The sequence below is a fragment of the Saprolegnia diclina genome, assembly GCF_000281045.1.
Source record: "Saprolegnia diclina VS20 unplaced genomic scaffold supercont1.30, whole genome shotgun sequence".
In the NCBI taxonomy this organism is placed as follows: Eukaryota; Oomycota; class Saprolegniomycetes; order Saprolegniales; family Saprolegniaceae; genus Saprolegnia; species Saprolegnia diclina.
In genome coordinates this window covers 606,521-629,888 of record NW_008246097.1, presented here as the reverse complement: position 1 = coordinate 629,888, position 23,368 = coordinate 606,521, and the positions used below count along the sequence as shown (strand labels likewise).

General features: G+C 59.3%; 11 protein-coding genes across 11 annotated transcripts; 5 read left to right on the top strand and 6 right to left on the bottom strand.

Moving 5' to 3' along the window:
• Positions 1-888: 888 nt before the first annotated feature.
• On the bottom strand, positions 889-1,452 carry SDRG_09589 (hypothetical protein). Its single transcript, XM_008615534.1, has 2 exons — positions 1,124-1,452; positions 889-1,077 (listed from the first exon to the last, which is right to left on the bottom strand). Exons 1-2 carry the CDS (start codon positions 1,383-1,385, stop codon positions 917-919), a joined length of 423 nt encoding a protein of 140 aa, XP_008613756.1. The 5' UTR covers positions 1,386-1,452; the 3' UTR covers positions 889-916.
• Positions 1,453-2,062: 610 nt separating this feature from the next.
• SDRG_09588 (hypothetical protein) lies at positions 2,063-3,202 on the top strand. Its single transcript, XM_008615533.1, has 2 exons — positions 2,063-2,785; positions 2,837-3,202. Exons 1-2 carry the CDS (start codon positions 2,441-2,443, stop codon positions 3,197-3,199), a joined length of 708 nt encoding a protein of 235 aa, XP_008613755.1. The 5' UTR covers positions 2,063-2,440; the 3' UTR covers positions 3,200-3,202.
• Positions 3,203-3,403: 201 nt separating this feature from the next.
• On the bottom strand, positions 3,404-5,580 carry SDRG_09587 (hypothetical protein). The gene has a single exon (XM_008615532.1). The coding sequence runs from the start codon at positions 5,557-5,559 to the stop codon at positions 3,439-3,441; it is 2,121 nt and encodes a 706-aa protein (XP_008613754.1). The 5' UTR covers positions 5,560-5,580; the 3' UTR covers positions 3,404-3,438.
• Positions 5,581-6,440: 860 nt separating this feature from the next.
• Positions 6,441-7,909, top strand: SDRG_09586 (hypothetical protein). The gene is made up of 6 exons (XM_008615531.1): positions 6,441-6,840; positions 6,888-7,083; positions 7,136-7,271; positions 7,323-7,415; positions 7,461-7,508; positions 7,550-7,909. Exons 1-6 carry the CDS (start codon positions 6,483-6,485, stop codon positions 7,859-7,861), a joined length of 1,143 nt encoding a protein of 380 aa, XP_008613753.1. The 5' UTR covers positions 6,441-6,482; the 3' UTR covers positions 7,862-7,909.
• SDRG_09585 (hypothetical protein) lies at positions 7,853-8,339 on the bottom strand. The gene is made up of 3 exons (XM_008615530.1): positions 8,176-8,339; positions 8,043-8,130; positions 7,853-7,991 (listed from the first exon to the last, which is right to left on the bottom strand). Exons 1-3 carry the CDS (start codon positions 8,302-8,304, stop codon positions 7,912-7,914), a joined length of 297 nt encoding a protein of 98 aa, XP_008613752.1. The 5' UTR covers positions 8,305-8,339; the 3' UTR covers positions 7,853-7,911.
• A 675-nt stretch (positions 8,340-9,014) lies between these two features.
• On the top strand, positions 9,015-10,218 carry SDRG_09584 (hypothetical protein). The gene has a single exon (XM_008615529.1). The coding sequence runs from the start codon at positions 9,033-9,035 to the stop codon at positions 10,095-10,097; it is 1,065 nt and encodes a 354-aa protein (XP_008613751.1). The 5' UTR covers positions 9,015-9,032; the 3' UTR covers positions 10,098-10,218.
• SDRG_09583 (hypothetical protein) lies at positions 10,159-11,813 on the bottom strand. Its single transcript, XM_008615528.1, has one exon. The coding sequence runs from the start codon at positions 11,790-11,792 to the stop codon at positions 10,305-10,307; it is 1,488 nt and encodes a 495-aa protein (XP_008613750.1). The 5' UTR covers positions 11,793-11,813; the 3' UTR covers positions 10,159-10,304.
• A 962-nt stretch (positions 11,814-12,775) lies between these two features.
• Positions 12,776-14,813, top strand: SDRG_09582 (hypothetical protein). The gene has a single exon (XM_008615527.1). It carries the CDS (start codon positions 12,886-12,888, stop codon positions 14,350-14,352), a length of 1,467 nt encoding a protein of 488 aa, XP_008613749.1. The 5' UTR covers positions 12,776-12,885; the 3' UTR covers positions 14,353-14,813.
• A 56-nt stretch (positions 14,814-14,869) lies between these two features.
• On the top strand, positions 14,870-19,115 carry SDRG_09581 (hypothetical protein; the record flags this gene model as incomplete). Its single annotated transcript, XM_008615526.1, has 14 exons — positions 14,870-15,285; positions 15,335-15,742; positions 15,792-15,891; positions 15,936-16,232; positions 16,274-16,395; positions 16,444-16,633; positions 16,680-16,835; positions 16,888-17,021; positions 17,072-17,495; positions 17,556-18,200; positions 18,246-18,690; positions 18,736-18,785; positions 18,833-18,963; positions 19,007-19,115. 14 exons carry the CDS (start codon positions 14,870-14,872, stop codon positions 19,113-19,115), a joined length of 3,627 nt encoding a protein of 1,208 aa, XP_008613748.1.
• Positions 19,116-19,177: 62 nt separating this feature from the next.
• Positions 19,178-19,663, bottom strand: SDRG_09580 (hypothetical protein; the record flags this gene model as incomplete). Its single annotated transcript, XM_008615525.1, has 1 exon — positions 19,178-19,663. One exon carries the CDS (start codon positions 19,661-19,663, stop codon positions 19,178-19,180), a length of 486 nt encoding a protein of 161 aa, XP_008613747.1.
• Positions 19,664-20,080: 417 nt separating this feature from the next.
• Positions 20,081-22,252, bottom strand: SDRG_09579 (fused signal recognition particle receptor; the record flags this gene model as incomplete). Its single annotated transcript, XM_008615524.1, has 9 exons — positions 20,081-20,205; positions 20,253-20,337; positions 20,392-20,917; positions 20,966-21,060; positions 21,108-21,158; positions 21,207-21,332; positions 21,381-21,532; positions 21,583-21,739; positions 21,785-22,252. 9 exons carry the CDS (start codon positions 22,250-22,252, stop codon positions 20,081-20,083), a joined length of 1,785 nt encoding a protein of 594 aa, XP_008613746.1.
• Positions 22,253-23,368: the final 1,116 nt, after the last annotated feature.

Genomic DNA, 23,368 nt, shown 5'->3' with positions numbered 1-23,368 from the left:
GGTCGTGTCGCCCGTGCTCGCCATGATGGTCCTCGATGCAGAGTAAGCGATGAATACGACATGTTTTTGCATGCAGCGCAACTCGATATCCAGTCATTGCATGCAACGTACAGCAGCAACATGCTCTAGATTCCCGATAGATGCCTCGATTCTGGCATACTCTCAGTCATGCACGAGCCACCGCACTCAACCCATACCACCACCTCATACCACGCAACCAACCCTATCCCTTGTCGCCATCGTTTCGAAACTCGAGTTCGTTCTGGCCTTGCTGTGTGCCCGACGGCTCGCAGAGCGACTGCCCAGAGCGACAGCGCGGCAACGTGCTCTGGGACTGTGCAACGTCGATTCTGCATCGTGCATTTTACACTTTGACACCTTTACACGCGAAAAAACCAGCGATTTCATTTCTCATTTTGCAGGGGTCCGCACCGCCGCCGGGTCGGGGTAGCCTTCGTGCTACGTCGGGGTGAGGAGATCGCAGCATTCGGCCCACAGGCTCTGCCATCCTTACCGGCGGACGTCGCTCGCTTGCGCTGGTTTAGGCGTTTAGGAGCGTAGCACAGTCTAGTCGTGTAGCAAAGTAGCAAAGTAGCATCGCAGCGCCCATCCATCATCGCATTCACTCGTTTGCATCCAACACATACCTCCATGCAGTAGTACTCGTTTCTCGACGACGATGGCGACAACAGCGACTCGTTGCTGCTCGCACCCTTGCAGCGCCGCAAGCAACTTGGCTTGACGATCGCGCGTCGAGGTTGTAGGCCGCGAGCTGCGCCGCCGACGCACCTCTGGGTGGTAGTGCATAACTAAGGCTAAGCTCGACGACGTTGGTGTCTTGGGCATCTCTAGCCTCGCCAGCGAGACAGACGTGCGATGTGCTCAGCATTCAGCGATCAATGTTTCGGTGTTGAAGTTAGGAAAAAAGGAGCCAAAGAGCGGGAGCAAGTGCGAGTCCGAGGCTGCTGTGGGCGGTTAGTGCGCGACTGCACCCACAACGCTCGACCGCGATACGCGACACGTTGACCTGTCCGTTCCAGTAGCCCGAGATCTTGGCCGCCGGGTCAAAAAAGTGACCTGGAGAACAGGGTGCGTCGCTGCTACAGGAGAAACGACGTCATACCTGGAGGCGTGTAGACGCCGTCGCAGTCGCTGTACATGGTGTTGATGAGCGGCTGGCACTTGGCGGGGCACTTGTTGTACGTTGGGTCGCAGCTCATGCATGAGCCGGGCGTGGACCCATCGCCTTGGGCTGCAACCGCCAACACTGCCGACGAGCACGGCGCCCACGACTTGCCTTCGGGCGTCGGGTTGGGAAACGTATCGGTCGCGCCCACACGTAGGAGTAGTCCGAGAAGGAAGACGATGGCAACGCCGGTCGCCATTGCGCTATCCAAGCTCTTGGTGCTATTTATATGCCGTATCGATGCATGCAACGACCCTGTGTAGCAGGGCAGCGAACGCTCACTGCTACGACGTATGGGTCGCTACGACGCAATCGTGATGGCGTCATAGCTGTGACTGCCTTCAGCTTGCACAGTCCAGGACTTTTTCAAAGGCAGACGGTGACGCACAGCCGCAAAGGAGGCAGGCAAAGCGTACAGCGCTGCCAAATGCAATTCAGAGACGCGCTGCCGCCGTGGGTAGCCAGCCATACAACTGCACAGGTGCGCGGTGTGGTGACTTCAGGCCTTTTAACTTGATCCTCAGCGACGCGTCACAAGTGCGTAGCCTCCTCTCCGAGGCGAGAGCCCCATCTCGCGTCGGTTCCGCCAACAGAACTTGCAGCAACGTTGGATGGACGCTGTCAGTGCGGACAAAGGAATTCCTGAGCGCACCCTTTGACTCCCCTCCTCCAGTCCGCTATTGTTGCACCCGAGCTGGCAACCGATGAGAGGGCTGAATATCGGTCGGCGATCGAAAAGCTGTGCCGTGTTGGACCTAGGGGAAGCAAGGGCGCCATCTTGAACTGCTTTGCCGAGCCGCCATTTCTCGCCCAAGATGGCGGCGCAACCAACTCGCGTATTATAGCGACCGATGGGTGCAACCGCCAAGATCCACGACGAAGCAGACGAGCTCATTTGCGAATTGCTCGTCAAGCTCCAATCCTCTCAACCACTCAACGCCCTTTCGACCCACTCGTCAGTCCCTTCTTGGACGGCGCGGGCTCCAACGTCTCCCCATACACTTGCGTTGATAGCTTTAGGTCGAATGTGAGAACTAGCCGCCTGATAGATGATGGCACAGATGCGTCTCCGGAGTAATTAGACCCGTGCAAGAACTTATAGCTTTGCGCACTCGCTAGCCGCTTGATACGTTTTAGCTGGCTGTGACCTAAATAGCTAGACGGGGTGCCCCGCTCGGGCCATTCACAAAGATAGGAATCTATTTGGATGAGGAGTCAGCAACTGCAGTCGAGCTTTTCATTCCCAAAAAGTCCATGGACAAAGACGAAGGCGACTGGATCCTTCTCGACACGGTGCTCGCGGCCGATTGGCTCGTGTACAAAGGCGCCCAGCTTCCAACGACGCGCATGGCGCGCAGCAACCACGACCAAAGGTGCAAAGTGTGTCGCTTTGACGATCACAGCATGTCGCGCGTCTACACGGACTGCCGCAATCGCCCGTGCATGGAGGCCAACGGCTATTGCGAAGCCCGATACCTCTACCTCGTCTGCAACGAAACGCGAACCGTCGACGTCTACCGCATGGGGAATCACACTGCCCGCGGTACGCCGGACGACAGAGAGGCCGGGCCCGACGCACTCATGCATCCATCACCTCGGGTAACCCTTCGATCATCGAATAGGTTCTTATTCGAGTCTTGCTCGCGGTAGATGACGCCGGTGGTCCGCGCCCTCTTTGTCGAGATGGCGTCGGCAGACCCGGCTCGCCGGCCGATCGACATTTATCGCGAACTCGAAGAGCGGCGTCTCGAGTTCAACAACATTCTTCCGCGATTGCAGTCGGTTCAGAGTCTTGTGTCACGGCTGCGCAAAGCAATGACCAGTGACAGCGACCGCCCAGCCGCAGTGGACGACCGCCGCAGACGACGGGCGCGCCGACTACCCCAACGACCAACTGCACCAGCCAATGAAGCCCGACCGTGCACGTGTGCCATCAAGGAGTACCGGCCTCCCGTAGTGGTGTCTACTATGTGTGAAACACCTCGTACATTCAACTCACCAGTCCTTCTTTGATCACTTGAACCTGCGAGCATCTGCAGCGTGAACCTTCCCCCCGGCATGACATGGTATTTGACTTGATGTCAAGTTGATACATTGAAACTTCTCTAAGGCACACACGGGCCACAGGCAGATTCCTCGCAAAAGCATGCAGCCATCCGAGGACGCTTCTTGGTCGTCCGTGTGTGCTTACGAGCAACCGACTTTCCATGACAAAGCTGTACAAAACCAAGCACACTCGTGTTTGAAAAGGCTTAATAACTGCGGCCCCACAAGATCCAGCACTTGGCGTCCTTGCCCGAGACAAAGCACTTGGTGCCGGGCTCGATCGGCATCTCGTTGTTCTCGAACGGCATGCACAGGCTCTTGGCCGCAACGCTCGTCGCCGTGTTGTCGGCCTCACCGTCTTCGCCGAGGATCGCGAGCGACTCTTCGCGGCTGCGCGTCTTGACAACCTCCTCCCACTCGATTTCGTTGCAGAACGGCGTGAGCACCATGCAGCCGTCGGCAATGGTCTTGACAAAGTCCGACCACTGCGTCACGATGCGGATGCAGTTGTCGCGCTCCTTGCGCGCGCGCTCGAGCATCTCCTTCTGGATCGTCTCGAGGAGCGCCGGGAGCTTCGTCTTGAGATCCGCAAACGCAATGTCGATCTTCTCGTTCGTGTCGCGACGCACGACGCGGACCTGCTGCTTGAGGATGTCCTTGGGGCCGAGCTCGAGGCGGAGCGGCACGCCCTTGAGCTCCCAGTGGTTGTACTTCCAGCCGGGCGTGTACAGGCGGCGGTGGTCGACTTCACCGCGGATGCCCGCCTCCTGGAGGTACGCGAGGACTTCGTCACCCTTGTCGTGGATCTTGTCCGTCTCGTCCTTGTCCGTGACAGGGATCGGGATGATGACGGCCTGAAGCGGCGCGACGCGGGGCGGAAGCACGAGACCCTTGTCGTCGCCGTGGATCATAATCATGACGCCGATCGAGCGCGTCGTAAAGCCCCACGAGTTCTGGTACGGGATGAGCTTCTGGCCCTGGTCGTCTTCGGCCGAGATGCCAAACATCTTGCCAAAGTTCTGGCCGAGGTGGTGCGACGTCGCGGCTTGGATCCCGCGGCCCGTCGACGGAATGAAGCCCTCGATCGTCGTCGTGTAGTCGGCGCCGGCAAACTTTTCCTTCTCCGACTTCTTGCCCTTGATCATGGGCACGGCGAGGAGCTCCTCGTACGCGCCGGCGTAAAACTCGAGGATCTGCATGACCTCCTTCGCGGCGCCTTCCTTGGTCGCGTGGGCCGTGTGGCCTTCCTGCCACAAGAACTCGCGCGTGCGGATGAACGGCGTCGGGTTCTTGAACTCCCAGCGGACGACGTTGCACCACTGGTTGAGGCGCACGGGCAAGTCGCGGTGGCTGCGGATCCAGCTCTTGAAGGCCGGGTACATGATGGTCTCGGACGTCGGGCGGATCGCAATGGGCTCCTTGAGGTCGGCGTCACCCGACTTGGTGACCCAAGCGACTTCGGGGGCAAAGCCTTCCAAGTGGTCCTTCTCGCGGTTGAGCTTCTCGCTCGTGACAAACATGGGGAAGTAGCAGTTCTTGACGCCAATCGACTTGAACTTGGCGTCCAAGTACGCCTGGATGTGCTCCCAGATCTCGTACGACCACGGGCGCAAGATGTAGCAGCCCGAGATGTCATAGTAGTCGATCATCTGCGACTTGGTGATGACGTCCGTGTACCAGTCGGCAAAGTTCTCCTTCTTCGCCCAGACCATGCCCTCCTTGGACTTGGAGTCCTTCTCCATCTTCTGGGGCTTGGCAGCCGGCGCCTTGGCACCCTTCGCCGCCTTCGCCGGCTTGGGGCCGGCGCGCGGCGACGTGGCCTCCTTGACCGAGACGGTGAAGTCGACGATCAGCGGCTCGTGGTTGTAGTGGCGCACAAACTTGAGCAGATCCTCAGGTGTCAGCGAGACCGTCTTGTCGTTCTGGAGCGGGTGGCAGTTGATCTTGGTCGCCTTGAGGAGCGACGCGTCGAGCACGAGCTTGACCTGGTTCTCCGTGTCGTTCATGACGGCGAGCGGCGAGACCGAGCCCTGCTTGACCTTGAGCGTCTCGTGGAGCACGTCCTCGGACGCGAAGCGCAGGTTGACCTTGTTGCTCACGAGCTGCATCTTCTTGGCGAGCGTCTTGACCTCGACGGTCTGGGTCGCGGCCGCGCAGATGAGGAAGATCCCTTCCTTCTTGTCCTTGAGGACGAGGTTCTTGGTGAGGACGCCCGGCAGATGGCCGACGACGGCCGCCTGCTCCTCGACCGTGAAGGCGGCCACGTGGTCGACGTTCTCATGCGCAATCTTGAGCGCCGCAAAGGCCGCGGCAATGTGCTCGGCCATCGTTTTGGTTTCCGGCGAAATCTCCAAATGCGCTCCGGCCACACAGTTCCCTTTCGTATCCGGACGACCAATCGGGTCGGCTCGTTGCTTGAAATGCACCAATCACTTGTCGATACGCGTGCTTGCATCCATTGGATTGGCCAACAGCAACGTATCAGATGCTTGCTGAATTGAGTTTGGTGTTGAGTTGCAAACTTCAAGGCGGGGAAATTTTTCGTGGCACCCTCCATCGTTCCGCAGCGATGGAGGGCGATGGACCAACATCCAGGCCGATAGAAGCACTGTCGCTCCAGTTGTCGGCTGTCCATGAACCATGCAACCGAAGGCTGCGTCGCTCGGAGCGCTCGTGGAAGCCTCCGACGCATCGACGGTTGCTTGGGCGACATGCTGGGAAGCAACAGGGCGCCATGAGCTTGCGACCGCGTTGTCCTCGATAATAGATCCCTCAACTAGTTTCTTGAATTCTTATTGTCGAAAGCTGTGGCGCGGAAGGAGGACCAACCGAGATTGCACTTTGCGGCAGAATCCGACGTCGCTGTCGTGCCACGTGGAAGAGTAGCACAGCCACCCTTCCTGGGCTTCCTTTTGGACTGAGCGGCTTGCGCTCGCGGCTGCGTCATCAACACCGCCACGTCACGCACTTCGCACCTACCTCGTCCACCGCAGCGCCAAGCGCGCTGCTCGGAGCTCGGACCGGGCCTGACTGGCGCCACCAAGTTTCTCTTTCAGCGTGCAAAGATTCAGCGACCTTTGAGCGCTACTGGTCCTGCCAGTCGGTCGTCCAACCAGAGATGGCGTGTGCGGCCATGGACCAGAGACGCCAGTAGTGTCGTCCATCACATTCAAGCATCTGTTTTGCGTCTTGAGTTTCAGATCGCCATGAAACTCAAAAGTCGGCGAAAAAACTCAACTACAAAATTGCGATGATGCTGACCGTCACGGACGTCGGGGCGACGTACGTGCTCGTGCTGCTGCTCTTCCGCGCGCCGATGAGCGACATCCCATGGACGCACACGTACGTCCTACGCTACTCGCTCGTGGCAATCGCGAGCCTCCTGCTGATCCACGGCGCCTTTGGCACCATCTCGGACGAGTACTACTATGGGCTCGAGCTCTTCACCGTCTTCAACACGATCTCCGCGTACATCATGATCCTCCAGGGCAAGGCGTACCTGGACGAGGACCTGACTGAGAAGGTCGCCATCGTCACCGGCGCCAATGCCGGCATCGGCCTCGAGATCGCGCGCCAGCTCGCGCAAATGGGCGCGCACGTCATCTTTGGTCCATTGGCTGCCCACGCGATGCATGACCTCACCTTGTACATGTAGCCTGTCGGTCGAAGGAGCGTGCGGAAGACGCGATGAAGCAAGTTGCCGCGACCACAAGCTCGTCCAAGCTCGAGTTCATGGCGCTCGACGTCGGCAGCTTGGCGTCGGTCCGCGCTTTCGCAGACGACTTTCTCAAGTCGAAGCGAACCCTCGATATCCTCGTCAACAACGCAGGTGTGAACCACTACCGCCGCCAGTACGATACAACAGCGTTCTCAAGACTCGGAAGGCTCATGGCATGGTGGTAGAGAGACGGTCGATGGCTTTGAGGCGATGCTGGGCATCAACTTTCTCGGGCCGTTCCTTCTCACCAACCTCCTGCTGCCTGCTTTGCTCCGCGCCGACGACGGCCGCGTCGTGAACGTTGGCTCGTGCGTCATGAAGGTATCGTTCTTGCTGTGCGTTGGCCTCTCATATATCTCTCTGCCCCGGCAGTGGGCGACCAAGATCCCGTTCGAAGACTTGAACACCAAGCAAAACTACGGCACGGGCCAAGCCGTGTACAACTGGACCAAATGGGCCAACTACGTACTCACTCTCTCACGCCGGTATTCGCTCCAACGCTTTACGTAGCTCTTTACGCAAGAGCTGCACCGGCGCTACGCCAACACGGCGCTGACGGTACGTTCGCGCAGCACCGTCTTTGGCTGAGCGTGCCACAGGTCAACTGCGCGCACCCGGGGCTGGTCATCTCCAACATGCAGAAGAACATGCTCCCATTCTTGAACACGCTGGCGCATTGGTTCAACTGGCTGCGTCCGTTCCTGCAGCAGACTGGCGAGCAAGGTGCGTACACGCCCGTGTTTGCCGCGACGTGCCGCCACCTGACGGGCGGCCACTACCTCGCGCGGTCCGAGATCGAAGAGCTGCCAGCGCGCTTTGTGGATGCGGACTTGGCCAAGCGGCTCTGGGACGTGGCCTGCCCGCTGGTCGGCTTGCCCAGAGACTACTTTCCGACGCCGACACTCGACTAGCATGGACGACGGATGATGGATTAAATGGCAATATGCATTCTCTGCAGATATCATGTCAAGACGGGCTTGGGCCGCGTGTTGAAAATGAGCTTCTTCCGCGCAATGCCCACGACCGTATACGCTGCGCCGCCTACGCAACGCACCTCATGGGCCATGATGGTCCGATCTTCACATGACGCACCGTCTTTGCGCATGATGGCCATGGGCTTGGCGAGCTTGGCGGCTTTGCCTTCAAGGAGATGATTCCCGATAAGCAGCGTCGGCACGCCCTACACACGACGTGTCATGCTCGCGCTGGCAACGCGCCGCCGCACCTTCTTGTATTCGAGATGGCCAAGACCCAGTGAAGCCTTGGTCTCGCTAATGAGCTCACCTTGGAGCTCGATGATGGACCATTCGGGCTTGCCGTCTTCTCCAGCCAGTACACGCAGCGGGATCCGCATCGGTTCAAGCGCGTTCTGCCACCCGCAGCAACGGCAACAAAATGATACATACACTATTCAAAGAATACATCTCATGAAATGGTGTAAGCTAGAATCACCGTCCTAGCTCGTCTTCGATCCTGGTGAATGATGCATCCTCGCCATCGTACCAATGTCGCTCACTATGCAATAAAAGCTACAAGCATATATACATCAGTAGCTACGAGGGATAGGAGCGGGCTGTGACTTCAATGGTCTGGGGAGCATTGATGCTTTGGCAGGAAACTAGGCTCCATACAAAGACACTCCAGTAACCGAAGGCGCTCGCGCCGGGTGCGGTTTGGTGTGTGGCGCAGCAACAACTCTCACTCCAGTCACGAGAGCGTCAAAGCGTTTTAGAGAGGACTATAGAACTGTTTCTTGGGAGAACGTTATCAAGTCGAGTACAGTATTCGGTAAACCAACAGGGATGCTGGTTCCTAGTATGACCCGCAAGCTATGGCTTTGGTATCCCAAGAATGCGGTGAAGAGTCTCAGGCCTCCGATGAGAACCAGCCTGACCTGCAGAAGGATACGAAAAGGCAGAAGCGCAAAGCTGTGATTGCCAAACGTCGATCATCTATAACACTATTTCATGTGCACTGGTATCCGGATACGTACTCCGGACAGCTTCGAAAAACGATCTTTTGCCAAGCGGTTTTCATACTGGATGACAGTCGAGAATAAGAAAGGACGGACGCAGCAGCAGTATGGGCAACTCACCGAGCGTGCTCGAGAGCATTACGAGCTTCAGCGACATCAACGACGTGCAGAAGGCGCTGCAGGAGACGCCCGACAGCACGGCCATTGAGGTCGTCCAGGCCTTCCACGCCTGCGCGTACCTCGCGACGACGTGCCAGCGCCTCCAGTGCATCCTCGAGCTCTTCCTAAAGCACGGCGTCGACGTTAACGCGATGGACCCACAGCGTAACAACTGGACGATCCTGCACCACATGTTTGTCGCGCAAAAGACGTTCGTGCTGCCGTACTTGCTCTCGCGCGGCGCGCGGCCATCGCGGGACCTCAACGGCCTCGCGCCGCACGACTACCTCCACAAGTCCAAGCACGACCACTACGTGCGCGCCTATTTAGAGGCAACGACGTCCATCTTGAGCGAGAATCCGTCATGCGACCCAACGTTCAACGAGCCGTGCGTTGTGCAGATCGTGCACGACTGGAAGCGGGACACGCACGAGCTCGGCGAGCTTCTCCATGTCAAGTGCAAGGGTGGGCCCGGCTACGTGCAGCTCATCTACCACGAGAACGACTCGCCCGAAGGCCTCCAGGAAGAGGCTGTCTTTGACCAGTTCATCCAAGTCGAGAAGGAAAAGACCATCTCGTTCAGCACCGCGCATCTTCCGGCGCAAGCGGTCGTCCACGTGCTCTATGTCGCTTGTGACAAGCACATGATGCACCGGCAAGTGCAAGCGTCGGACGGACCGCTGAGCATCCAGGCGAATGTCGAAAAGTATGTCTTCACCGTGAACGGCGAGGCCTTCCACCACGCCAACCCGGTCCTCGACGGCATGGTGTTCCCAACGATGCGCGAATTCCAGCAGTTTATGAAAATGATGAAGTCGGACAAGCTCGACGCAGTGCGGTACGAAGACGAGCCAGTGTCCAACCAGGATGACACCGTGTCTGACGCAAGTCCATATGAGAGCGACATGACACCGGCAACGCCCAACCAAGATGGCGAAAAGCCCAGCGAATGCCGCCACGACGAGCTGCTCACAGACGGAGCGTCCTCCAACCAGCTCGAGTGCGACGTCTAGGCAAAACAAGTAGTAGGGTTCTATTAGTTGTCCGTGTCGTGAGTTTCATCCACACCCAAAAGCCCAAAAAAAATATTTTTTATACTTATCCCAAAACTTATTCCAAAAGACCACAAGCGACGTCGTCTCACGCTGTGCTCTCGGATTCCAAGATGGGATGAAAGGAACCAGGAGCAGTGTTGCGGAGTTACTCGACGGACTTGGGACCTAAATGTCGTCGTGGTGCGGCGTCTTGGGTGTCTTGGGGCGTGCGTCACCAGGACGCTCAAAGAGCATTTCAATGTCTTCGAGGAGAAGGCCTTTGGTCTCGGGGCACTTGAAGTACACAAAGGCGCCGGCGACCAAGCACAGCGCTGCAAAGAGGTAGAAGACGCCGTTGATGTTGAGGTACGGGAAGAGCTTGGGGATGCCAATCATGATGGCGCCCATCGCCCAGTTGGTCGTCGTCGAGATCGAGACGGCCTTGGCGCGCACGTTCATCGGAAAGATCTCGGCGGGATAGATCCAGCAAATCGGACCCCACGAAATCGCAAAGCTAAAGATGAACACCATCGTGAAGACCACCATGACCCAGCCCGCGCTCTTGGAGCAGCCCAATGAGACTGTGTCGCCGTTGCAGCCAATCGTAAATGCCGTCGCCGACACGACGTGGCCAATCACCATGCCGATGGCGCCGAGGAGGAGCAGCTTGCGGCGGCCGTGGTGGTCGACCCAGCGCATGGCCGGGATCGTTGAGAGAAAGTTGACGATTTGAATCATGAGGAGGCAGATGATGCCAAGACCAAGCACGTCCTTGAAGATTTGCCCGCCGTACGCAAAGACGGCGTTGACGCCCGTGCCTTGCTGCAACAGCTGCAGACCCATCGCGATGAGCACGCGGCGGCGCACGGACCGGTCGCGCCAGAGGTCCATCCACGTAGCCTGGGCTGACCCTTCCTCTTCGAGTACGTCGCCGATCGCGTTGAGCTCGTCGTGGATATCGTCGTTGCGGCGTAGCTGCTTGAGCATGATCGCCGCAGCGTCCCGACCGCGCGCCTTGTACGTCCAGCGCGGCGACTCGGGCACACAGAAAATCCCGGCCGTGACGATCACGGGAAAGAGGAGGCCGATGCCGACCGTGATACGCCAGCCTTGGCTCACGTCCTGAATGACCGCGTTGATGACGCCCGCGAGCAAAATGCCGGTCACGCACGCCATCTGCATGAGGCCTGAGAGCATGCCGCGGAGCTCCTTGGGCGCCATCTCGGCGGCGAAGATCGGGAGCGCAAACGTCGCGTTGCCAACACCAAAGCCCTGCACGAGGCGCGCAAGAAAGACTTGGGCGTGGGCGCTCGATGTGATGAGGAGGATGCCGCCGAGGCCATAAAAGACCGCCGACGAGCAGATGGTGATCCGGCGGCCGTACTTGTCGGCCGTGTAGCCGCCAACGATGGCGCCAAACATGCAGCCGACGTAGTAGAGCACGTTGTACAAGGTGGTAAAGTTGAGCCAATTGGGCGGGAGGTTGGCGCTCACTGCGTTGCAGGCAATGTCCGAGTTGCCGTCGTACCCGATGCAAAAGTCGGCGAGAAACGACGGCATGACCATGACACCGCCGGCGACACCGTTGTCGTAGCCAAAGAAGATGCCGCCGAGCGACGAGAAGGCACAGACGCCGACCGCATAGAGGTTCTGACTCAGCACGGATGAAGCCATGCGTCGGGCGAGCAAGTTGAAGAGTGCTTTCAGAAACAACGTTGCGAGCTTGGACGAGCGAGGTATGCGGATTCGATACCTCGTATCCGGAAGGTTGGACCGACGGGTGGGTACCTTCAAGCAGCGTGGGTTGCGATCGGGTGGCTGACGTGTTCGTCTCTCTTCCTGTGCAGAATATACGATTGCCATCTAGATCCTGGCTCTGCTACAGCCAAGCAAAGCCGAGAAGATGGGGCGCAGCTTTGTGGGCGGACGACATTGTTTTGAAGCTACCACGTCGTTGCGAGCAAAACGCGACCATTGCAGATCGGTGGTCGACGGCCTGCGACGGTGGACCAGCGACATGGACGAGCGGGTGCATTAGAAAACATCAGAAAATGTCTTTTTTGTTCTTCTTGGTTGCATTGCTCGTGCTGGTTGAAGTCACCGCGACCTGGCTTGGGCGGGCACGCCTTCGCAGCCACAAATTCGAAAGACCATCAGTCGCCGCTGCATTACTGCCGCGCGACTCCCCCAGTCACCATATGTGTCTGCAACGTATGGCTTCTGACGTAGCAGCTGGCGATGGTCCAAAGCGCAGCGATTGGGTCGCGGAATACGTTTCCAGATCCATGCGGGCTCCTGATTCGCTACGCTGAATGCATTAGTAGTTGATCAAGGTCACGGTAAGGGCGTGGACGAGAACTTCGCATCGATGAGCAGTTCGTGCCATTTCCAACGGAATGGAATCTTCATTTGAGCACCGAGCAACCCATTTGATATCCTTGGCGATAACGCTCATGCTGACAAGGTTTGCAGGCAACTGACCAGGAAAAAGGGCTGCCAACGACTGCGACACGGCTCCGGCGGCGACGATTTGTTCTGGTTTCGACCACGTTGGCTCACAAACGTACGCTGTGCCCCACGCATTGTCCACGCAACGGCCTCCCGTCCCATGGCGGTGAGCTCGAGACTCGCCAGCAACGTTTGCGTTGGTGGTGGGACAAACGATCTGCTGCCTGGGACAAACACCTCTTGCTTGTTTTGAAGGAGTTGCCCTTTTTCCGGATACCAACGAGAAGTCCGGATAGAACCAAGTCTTGCGATCGAGGCGATGAGCGCAGCCTCGCTCGGGTCGTGCTTGGGCGTCGCCTTTGTCGTCGATGACATCCACAAGGGCTGCAACCTCGCGTTCCGGTACCCGGCGCCTCAGAGCGACAGCCATATCTCGGCGTTTCACCGGCTAAGCTCGGCGCTCGTGGCGAAGCTCTTCCGGCCCAAGAATGCGCTCTGCAACCAAACGTTCGAGCTCGTGATCGACGACCTGCGCTTCGTGAGCCACCCCGTGGCCATCAACGTCCCGTCTGCGCCAGCGTCGGGCCAAGCGCACCGCGAGACGTCCATGTTCAACGTCATTTTCGCCTTGGACGAAACCAAGTTCCACATGGAGATGGACCCGGCGCCCGGCGACCACAAGCGCAAGGTCGAAGCGTACGCGCAGGTGGCCGCGCAGCTCGCCAACGCGCTCTTGCACGAAGAGAACCGAGTCGGCTTTGTGACCAAAGAGGTGCGCGAGCTCCTCCATATCCGCGACGAGATTGCGCAGAACGAGCGGCTCCATCACATGAGCAGCAACATGGACGACAACAATAGCGCGCCACAAGAGTCGTCATACCAAGAAGTCGACTCGGACCCGCAGACGCTCATCGACGTCGCGCTCGGGAAGAGCATCCTCGCCAACGACCTCAAGGCCGTCTACCACGGGCTCGAAGAAGACGGCTCGGTCCACGTTGTTCTCAACCGCTGGGTGCAGCTCTCGCTCACGCTCTACGACTCGAACCGGTTTGACATCACGTCGATCCGGCCGTACCACACGCTGCTCTTGCTGGCCGAGAATGAAAAGATCCTTGAGGCGCTCCCGTCCGACGCTTCGCCGCACCTCCGACTCATCATCGAGGCCCACAACCCGCTCCGGGACTTCCACGAGCTCATGGTCGAGACCGGCATCCCGCTCAAGCAGCTCTTCCGACTCGCGGCGCACCTCGTGTACTGGGGCGTCGCGCGCGTCCTGGACGCTGTCACGATGCACAACATTTACCAAGTGCGGCCGACCGCGAATCTGCATGCGCACTCGGCGCTCGCGCTCGAATTCCGGCGCAAGTTCACGAGCTTTGAGCTCGGCGAGGTGCTCGCGACCTTTATGGGCAAGCACCGCATCTCGGTGTACATGAACACGCTCTCGCAGCACCGGAAGCTCGAGTACATCCACATGCTCATCTGGCTCCTCCAGCACGACTTTATCGTGCAATTGCACCGCTACATCTACCTCATGATCCCGCAAGAGACGACGACGACGGATGTGGCGTCATCGCCGGCCGAGCCGGAGAAGGACTACATGGCCCAGCTCGCCCGCATGTCGTCATCGAGCCCCGTCTTTGACCTCTTTCAGCGCCTCTGCCCGTACTTTCACGGCCAGCATCACATGGTCGAGATCATGTGGAGAGAGAACGTGACGCGCGCCGAGCTGCGCATGGTCCTCAGCACGTACCAGAGTATCCTTGCGTTTGCCGTGCACGAGTAGTCAACACGATCCTTGCATCCATGTTGTCGCCATGATAGCTGGCATCCTACCATGCCTTTGCGATGCGTTATGCACGAGATCCAGGTCGTTGGCGTCGTAGAGGTCATCGCGCTATGCAGCCGTGGGTGCGACGACCACAGCAACGCGGTGCAACGCACGCGAATCGCGTCGATGGCCTCGCCGTCGCCGCGCACGCTTGGGCCTAGCCGCATGCAGCCATCGCCTTCATGGTCAGGAGGGCCATAGAGCGTGCAGGTACATACGACCTGCGCATGGGCCTCGCAGCTCGCGCGGCCTCTGCGCCGAGGAGCCGGCCGGCGGCGAAATTTCACAGTTGCTCGGAGCGCTGTGATTGGTCAATTTCCGATTACACTCGTTCGACGCGGCAATAAAAGACATCTTTTTCAATACAAAGCTTAAGTTGGCTTTAAAATTTGTAAAAAATGATGCGCCCAGCCGGCGCTGATGAATCCTACTCCCCAAGTCTTTCGCCAGCCGCCGTCATAGAACCAGCGCCATGTTCCTCTCCTGGGTCGGCAAGTGCGAGCTGCTGCATGCGCCTCCGGAAGCGCACGTGCTCAAGGGCTTCAACGAGAGCTGCCAGCGGGGCATCTGCTCCATGGTCATCGGCTTCCTTGGCGCCGGCGACGAAGCGGACGTGCTCGCGACGCCGACGCACGTCAAATGGTCCATGGAGGCCCTCGGCCATAGCTTTGCGCTGGGCATGGAGGACGCCGACGTCATCTCTGGCGCGACGCGCATCTACGAGAAGTGGCTCGGCCTGCACGGCGACGGCCGCCCCAAGTGCATGCTCGGCCAAGAGCAAGAGTTCATCCGCGACCTCCTCGGACACATGTCGTTGATCTTTGAAGACCGCGACGCGACGCGCGGCAAGCCCGAGCTCCTCGCCAAGCACATCTCGCTGTGCGAGAAGTACGCTCGATCAGTGTCTGTGCTTGATGTCACTCGTCGCATGCTGTAGGGTCCTCGACTTGTATTCGCTGCTGGGCCGGAAACGGGCCGCAACGCTCACGCCGACGACGTGGGACCACTTTTTGCGCCTCCTCTTGGGCATCACCGACTGCGTTCTCCACGGCAACAAGCACAGTCTGGCGTCCGCGCTCTGCGGGCAGCTCATTCGCGTGACCCTCGAGCAGTTCACCATCTCGCTTCAGTTCACGGGCGTCAAAGGCGACCTCTGGAACATGCTGCTCAAGTTTTGCCGCCGATGGCTCCACCGGAAGACCGTCATCGAGCAGTGGAACGTCATATCGTATGCGCTCACGGAGCAGCTCATGGCGCGCCTCGCGGCCGATGCATTGGCAACGACGACCGCCACGTCGCACGTGATTGAGATTCCGTGGTCCGACCGCACGCCGACCCAGCTCGAGTCCGTCCTGCCATTACTCCGATCTGAGATATCTTATTCCTCTATGTAGGCTCGAGAGCGCGCTCCTCGCGTACGCGTGGTATCGCATCATGCGCGTCATTGGCCACCCGAGCCTCTTTGTCGATCCGGACGTCTACCTTGTGGCCATCGTCCGCCTTTCCCATATCTATCTCTATTGACATGGTGCTTGTAGAGCGGTATCCGGCGGCTCGCCAACGTCCTTACGTACGTGGCCCCCGCGACGTCGGACGAGAAGCAGCCGCAGCTGCCCGACGTCAACACGGTCCTACGTATCCTCGGCCCGTGGCTCTTTGATGCGTCCTTGAACCGAACGGGCCTCCCGCGCTTTGCCCTCTGTCGCGCCGAGGCCGTGCGGTGCCTCGGCGACCTCCTCAGCCAGCACGGCGGCGGCCGCACCAAGCAAGTCACGTGGCCCTTCACCATCCGCGCGCTCATGGCGATCCAAAAGGCGCTGCTCGAAGACGACGACGTACGTCCTTCTTCAAATAAGAGAAAACTGAGATCGGACAGGTGCTCGTGGCGTCGGCCGTCGCGAGTTGCTCGCGCATCTTTGGCACGCATGGCACACACACGCTGCGTGGCGTCGGCGTCCTCGCCGGCAGCTTTCACCACGCGATCGACCGCATCTTCAAGTACAAACATGGCATATTATTTGACCTGTTTCTATATGGGGCGCGTAGACTCAGTGCGACAAAGAGCCCGAGCGTCCGGAAGGAGAGCGCCAGTGGGGCGTCGTCGCCGCGCAAGCGCCTCTCGGTCGGCGACGAAGCAGGCGGCGTCTCGGCCATTGGCGGTGTGCCCATCACGCTTCTCCGGCGCGCTTGCATCGAAGCCTGCAGCTCGTTGCTCACGATCCACTCGCACTTGCCTGTTTGCATCGTTTTGTGTTGTCTCGATCTCAGTCTCAATGATGTAGATTTCCATCACAAAGCAAGTGGAGAAGAGCTTGACGGGCCACGTGGACGGCGGCCTACCCCTTGTCTACTCGAGCCTCCCGCGGTACCAGAGCTCGAACGTCGTCACGCTTCTCATCGGCTGCCTCAAGTCGGAGGTCGACTCGACCAACCAGCAGGTGTCTCGTCGGTTTTGGGATCCGCAAGGACCGAACGTTGTGGGTCTTGTAGATGGCCATGTGGCTGCTGACAATTGCGGTGCAGAAGGAGGCGCTGTTCTGGTCCATGGGTCTGGCCTCGACGCGCAACTCGCAAGTGCCCATGACGATCACGAGCATTTGCTCGTTCCTGACCAAGATCCCGAGGTAGTACCATCTCTTTTCGTCTGTCGTCGGAGGAGACGACCGCCATCTAGTCGGTGGAAGCCCGCGTGCGTCTTTACGGCGCTCGAGTGTCTCCGGTACCTCACAATCGTGAGCGAGCACCTTTACAAGCACGTCTTCTCGTCCTGCGTCTACTTGATCAGCTGCGTGTGCGAGTTTATGGCGTCCAACGCCCAGGCGCTGCGCACGATGCGGTCGCCGCCGGTGTACGTCGACCAGCTCATTGCGTCCGCGATGGGCTGTCTCCTCGAGTGGATTGTGACGACGCCGCAGCTGCTGAGCAAGACGCAGATCATGGTCAAGATCATTGCGACCGTCGTCGACTGCGCCGACTACCGAAAAGAGTTTGTTCCGCTCGTGCCGCACGCGGACGACGCGACGCGCCAGAGCGCGCACGAGGTCCTCGAGTACCTCGTCAAACACCACGCCAACACGGCCACGGACGCGCGTCACAGTGTACGTTGCCCCGTGTCTTCTCAATGGCACTGCGTTGGCACATTGACATATTGATACTAGGTGCTCGACGACGACGAGCATACGCAGAGCCGGTACTTTGTGTGGAACCACGGGACGCTCGTGGGCCTCCTCGAGGGCGACGACGGTGGCCTCGCAGTCTCACTTCGGGACGCGAGCGGCCACTACGCGTGGCGGGTCAAGGCCCAGTACCGGTACACGCCGCTGGGCGCCCCGGCGCCGTCGCCGCCCGTCGCGCGCCCCACGCGCACGTCGTCGTTCTACACGTACCAGCACGACGCCGAGATGGATATGGACGGCGAGACTATGCCGACGGACCCGCTGCTGCAAACGCTTCGGCAAAATGCACCGCAGCTCACCAACTGGAGCAGCTCCAGCAGTGCGACCTTGGACGCGTCCGAAGGCAACTTGGCCAAGCGGGACGTCGAGACGTTTGTGCAGCTGCTGCAAGCGCAGCGCGAAGCCGAAGAGATGATCCTCGCCCAGCACGCGGGCGAGGCGAGCGGGCCCGAGCCGCTCGAGGCGCCCCGACCGACAACGGCCGCCAACGACGCCCGCCGGCTTCTGTCGCAGCTCGGGTTTATCTCGATCGGCTCGTGGGGCTCGTTCTTCCCGCTGACCAACAGCGCGGGTCTCCTCGCCGACCTCCGCGCACTGGACCGCCTCCCGACCCGCGAGACGTACGAGGTTGGATATTCCTTCGTCCTACTTGGTTTTTCATTCGCCATGTAGATCGGCATTGCGTACACAGTCAACGGCCCTTCTGTCGGTGGCTTTGATTCGATCTCGACGCTCGACCAAACGTCGACGCCGTCGCCGTCGTACGCTGCGTTTGTGGCGACGATGGGCTGGACCGTCGACGTGGGCACGTACGGCGGGTTCCTCGGGCACAGCCCGCGCGAGACCGGCCAAGCGCTCGTGTACGCGCAGTACAACTACGAAGTCGCGTTCTATACGCCGACGCTGGCCGCGCACCGTCCGCTCCTCGCCAACGCCGAGGTGCTCATCGTCTGGAACGAGTGCCAGCAAAAGTACACGCCGGGCTCGGCGCTCTGGGCCTCGGCGTACGGCCTCCCGCACCCGCGCGCGAGCGTCTACATCATCATCGACCCGCTCGACGAAGGCCTCTTTTGCGTGCGCATCTCGGTCGCCGGCTCCGTCTTTGAGAGCGACGCAGGTATCGTACGCGCGTCGATGCCCTCCGCGTCAGCACGCGTTCTAGGCGCCTTGGACGAAGATACGTTTGCCGGACGTGTCCTCGGCCCGCTGCAGGTAGATGGCAGCGCGCTCGTGGCAGCTTTACGCAGGGACGTGACTAGGATGGCATGGTCATTAGCGGCGAATGGCTTGGACCGCTCGTGCGCCAAACCGCCCTCAACGCTGTGCACGTCCACCGCCTGCAGCAGCGTCACCAGCACTCGCTCGGTCTCTCGACCCAGTCACCGATCCGGTCTGCAAGCTTGCACATAGCAGGGTGCTCATATGTGTTGTAGGCCACAAGACAAGCGCACCAAGCTCATTGCCGGCGTGGTCCGGGACCACGTGGCGCCGTTGCTGCCCGGCGAGTTTTACAGCTCGTTGTTTCCGCCCACGAGCGCGTAAGATTGTATACGTGGTCTTCTTGGGTGTGTGGGACTGGATAAATACAGCTACTGCTTGGACGACTACATGTGCAGCAGGTGGATTTGAACCGGCGTCGCCTGGCAGAGCGGGCACTTGCCGTTGACCGCGACCGCGTTGCTGACGCACGGAGCGCAAAAGAGGTGGCCGCACGACGTCGACGCGAGCTCGGTAAACTCGTCGAGGCAAATGGAGCAGAATGCGTTCTGCTTGTACTGCTCCATCGCGACCGCGTTGTCCATGCATACTTGGGTGCAGTCGGCCGACGCCATGTGGACGGGGTCGAAGCGCACGGCCTTTCCGTCGCTGCGCACGAGAGGCGACGGTGAGGCGGCCGGCGCCTTGCCATTCGACCGCTTGCGCTTCTTGGCGGGAGGCGCCTCTCTCGCCGCGGGTCGAGCGCGCGCGGGCGACGGGATCTCGTGCGTCAAGTCGACGACACGGGGCGGACCGGCAGGTGGGCGCCCCTGGAAGAGGGCGAGCAGCACTTCTTCCGGTAAGAAGGCCATGAGGGCCTCGATGTTTCTCATGCTGGCAGGCGAGGATGACAATACGCCGGCGGATGGACGGGGGCGGGCTGGTGGTCTTCGGCGCCGAACGAGCAATAGCTTTGCCTCGGGATCGAACTCCGCAAACGGAATCCGGATATCCGTCGACCACCCATATCCGGATGACCAAATTCAAAAATCTCAACTGGGAGAGGCGACGTACACGACCCAACTGCCGACCGACTAAGCTTAGGCGACTGACGATAATATCGCCAGTCATTCGGCTCAGTGAGCTATCTACTAACTACACTGCCACGCTGCACTGTCTTGGGCTCCGAGACTCGCAGGCCTGGACGAGGCATGTGGCTTCAGACAGTGATCGTGCACAAGACCGAGGAAGAGCAGCATGCCATGCATGACACATGTATATATGGAAACGATGCACTCATGCGGCGCGGCTTAGCTGAGGAGACTGCGCATGACGGTCTTGATGTTGAGCTTGGTGAGGTTGGTGTACTTTTGGCCCGTCCCGACAAACATGATGGGCTGCCCCGTCTTGTACACCATCGAGACAGCCGCGCCGACTAGGAAGATGTGAGCTTCACAAGGAGGATGCTTCTTGCGTGCATACCCTTGTCGTCGATCGTGTCAAACTTGGTGATGACGATGCCGTCGACGCGGCGCGGGTCCTGGCGGTCCGAGTAGTCGACGAGCGCCTACATCATGACGCACCGCTCCAACATGGCTGCGAAACGAAGGGAGTGACGTACGCGATCAAAGAGCGAGAGCTGGTCAATGCCATCGTTGCCGACAAGCGCCTCGCCGACAAAGAGCACGAGGTCCGGGTTGTTGACCGAGACGAGCTTGGCGAGTGCGCGCATGAGCGGCTCGTTGTTCTGCATACGCCCCGCCGTGTCGATGAGGACGCAGTCAAAGCCATTGTCGTTGCCGTAGGCCACCGCATCGCGCGCAACGGCCGCCGGGTCCTTGGCGTACCCGCGCTCAAAGAGCGGCACGTCGAGCACCTTGCAGTGCTGGTTGAGCTGCTCGACAGCGCCCGACCGGAACGTATCGCAGGCCGCAATCATCACCTTGACGCCGCGCGACTTGAGGTAGTAGCACACTTTCGAGAGACTCGTCGACTTGCCGACGCCGTTGACGCCGACAAACACGATCGAGTAGCAGCGGCCGGCCTCGCGCGCTGCGAGCACTTCGCGCAAGACGTCGGTCGACTTTTTTGGCGTCAAGATGCGCAGCAAGGCTGTTTCGAGCGCCTTTTGCACCACAGTTTGAATCCTACACGAGGGAATTCGCATCACTTGTTGTCAGGAGCATCCTTTGTACCGTGTAAAGCTCTCGAGGCGCTTCCCGATCATCGTCGTCATGACCGACTCACAGAGCTCTTCGGCCACTTCGGTCGCCACGTTCTTGGCAATGAGCTAGTGTGCGCCATGAGGACCGACAAACTACGAGTGAGGAGCAGTACCGTTTGGCGGAATTGGTCCATGACCGGCGCCAGATCGTCGCGCGTCAGCATCTACATAGCCGTCGTGTGAGATCTGGGAACGGTACCAACGACGAGTACCTTGTTGCCCGACACCTTTTGCAGAAAGTCGCCGAGGCGCGTCTGGCCAAAGCTCCAGCCCGAGCTGCCGTCCGTGCCCGACTGCTCCGACTCGCTCTCGTTCTCGTCGTCCGACATGGTGTCGGCCTGGACCATGCATATTGAGTGCCAACTCGCAATATTCGCACTGCGTACCCCAATGTTTTCGCGTCGCTTGGTATCGAGCATCGCCTGTTCGTCGTCGGCAGTGACCGGCTTGGATTGATCGAGCTTGGCCATGTCCTTGGCCGAGATCTTGTCTTTGATCGTGTACGAAAGCGCAGGCTTCTTCGTGCCCTTGTTCTTGTCTACGCAAACATATTCAGGCTACAACAACAGAGGACACATGCAAGCGTACCATCGGCGGGTTTGTCCGCGTTCTTCTTGAACTTGGACGGGCGCGGGCCCGTGCGCATGGTCTTGGTCGACTTGGAGGATCCGAGACGCGCCATGTCGTGCTTCAAGCGATCGAGCTCGTCGGCCGACGACGTCACACCTTCGCTGTCGTCCTTTTCCTATGGCAGATGTGAGCTTCCGAACATTGGGAGGATATGATCGACCTTGTCTGCGGGGTCGGAGCTGGCGTCGGCTCTGGCCGCGCCATTCTTCTTACTGGTCGGCAGAGCACGCGTACTGGTCGTTGTCGTATTCATGTGCTTGCCCTTCATGTAGCTCGTCTCGACGTCGCGGAGGATCCGATCAAAGGCGTCGTCAAAGGCAATCGGCGCACGCGCGCGGATCTCATCGATGAAGCTGGCAACGACCTCTTGCTTGAGGCGCTCGAGGAGCTCGTCGACGTAGAGAAGCTGCAGCACCTTCTGGTAGACGACGACGAGCACGAGGTTGAGCTTGTTCTCAAGCGTCCAGCGCATCTGGTACGCGTCGTAGTTGAGCTCCTTGCGGCCCGTGCGCTCTTCGAGGAGCACGGTCTTGACGAGCTCGTCCACGGGGTTGCCACGCAGCTGGCAAAGGGAGCGCGACCAGAGAACGGTACCGCTCTGGCTGAAGATGGAGACGTGGTCAAGCATGTTGTCTACTTGGAGGTTGGCGGAAGATAAGCGTTGGGTCTGGCTGTCGAGTTGACTTGTGGAAAAAAGAAACTAAAACTTCCTCCACCGTTATCCGGAATTCGTACCCCGTGTGACGCGGCCATACAACCACTCAAGTTAAAAACACGCAACTCTTGAAGCGGACTGTGGCGTCTATGCGCTTATCGCAGAGCGTGCCGTCGTCCACACTGCTCTGCATCGTGGCCATGAGCTTGGCACAATGCGCTGTGTCCACATTCCACGCAGTGTTGATGTCATCGTCCTGCGCCCGGAACGGTGCTGCGCTCTTGGCAACCATCGCTGCGTCAAAACGACGCAATGTTGAACCCACGCCTCCATTTGGCTATTACATCGTCCATATGAAAGGTGATCTTTGTTAAGGAGCGTTGTTTCAGCCAACATAATATCACACGTTTCTCGACTTTCGAGAATACACCAGTGTAAATTCCCACTATTTCGTGCAATTTTACCGTATTTCTCCAGGCATGCTGCCTCCCGTTATCACTTGGTTCATCAGTCCAAGCGAATTGATTAGTCGTGCGTCCAGACCGACGAGCGCGTTGCGATCTCGTGCTGCACAGAGCGAGTCCGACACTCGCCGCCAACACCGGTTATCCGATGAAGCGATCCCTCGAGCCAAACCAAACACGTCCGTCCAGTGGCCGCAAGCCAATCCTTGATTGGCCTCCCCTATAAGCGCCAAATCCATCCGCTTGCATGAACGTAACACCGAGACCCATCATGCGAACCTTCTATGCAGGCTGTGTCGACATTCCAGTACCGGTACCAGTACAGAGGTGCGGTGGCATCTCGTGCGTACTGCTACACAAGTTGCAGTGGTGTTGGAGGTGCGCCACACAACACTCGCAGTCGTGGAGTCCACATCGTTCGTCTCAATGTTCGTCTCGTTACTCGTGGAAATGCCAGCTGCTCGAGTCGGCACGGCAGAAACCGCTCCGTGCAGCGCTCGTCACGTACTGCTGACACCCATTGCTCGCACGACGCTGGCGTCGCTCTTCGCAACACTACGCAGCGCTTTGTCGTTGCCCTCAAGGGCAACCACGTCCCTTCTTGGCTGCCGCGCCAAGGAGCTTC

Bases quoted from the DNA above. Each gene is read 5' to 3' on its own strand.
- SDRG_09584 (XM_008615529.1), top strand. From the start codon at position 9,033: ATGGGCAACTCACCGAGCGTGCTCGAGAGCATTACGAGCTTCAGCGAC.
- SDRG_09582 (XM_008615527.1), top strand. From the start codon at position 12,886: ATGAGCGCAGCCTCGCTCGGGTCGTGCTTGGGCGTCGCCTTTGTCGTC.
- SDRG_09588 (XM_008615533.1), top strand. From the start codon at position 2,441: ATGGACAAAGACGAAGGCGACTGGATCCTTCTCGACACGGTGCTCGCG. The intron at 2,786-2,836 runs GTAACCCTTCGA...TGCTCGCGGTAG, and splicing joins TCATGCATCCATCACCTCGG to ATGACGCCGGTGGTCCGCGC.
- SDRG_09589 (XM_008615534.1), bottom strand. From the start codon at position 1,385: ATGGCGACCGGCGTTGCCATCGTCTTCCTTCTCGGACTACTCCTACGT. The intron at 1,078-1,123 runs GTATGACGTCGT...CCTGTTCTCCAG, and splicing joins CGGCGTCTACACGCCTCCAG to GTCACTTTTTTGACCCGGCG.
- SDRG_09586 (XM_008615531.1), top strand. From the start codon at position 6,483: ATGATGCTGACCGTCACGGACGTCGGGGCGACGTACGTGCTCGTGCTG. The intron at 7,416-7,460 runs GTACTCACTCTC...CGCTTTACGTAG, and splicing joins GGACCAAATGGGCCAACTAC to CTCTTTACGCAAGAGCTGCA. The intron at 7,509-7,549 runs GTACGTTCGCGC...AGCGTGCCACAG, and splicing joins ACGCCAACACGGCGCTGACG to GTCAACTGCGCGCACCCGGG.
- SDRG_09587 (XM_008615532.1), bottom strand. From the start codon at position 5,559: ATGGCCGAGCACATTGCCGCGGCCTTTGCGGCGCTCAAGATTGCGCAT.
- SDRG_09583 (XM_008615528.1), bottom strand. From the start codon at position 11,792: ATGGCTTCATCCGTGCTGAGTCAGAACCTCTATGCGGTCGGCGTCTGT.
- SDRG_09585 (XM_008615530.1), bottom strand. From the start codon at position 8,304: ATGCGGATCCCGCTGCGTGTACTGGCTGGAGAAGACGGCAAGCCCGAA. The intron at 8,131-8,175 runs GTGCGGCGGCGC...CGTCGTGTGTAG, and splicing joins GCCATCTCGAATACAAGAAG to GGCGTGCCGACGCTGCTTAT. The intron at 7,992-8,042 runs GTGCGTCATGTG...TGCGTTGCGTAG, and splicing joins GGCCATCATGCGCAAAGACG to GCGGCGCAGCGTATACGGTC.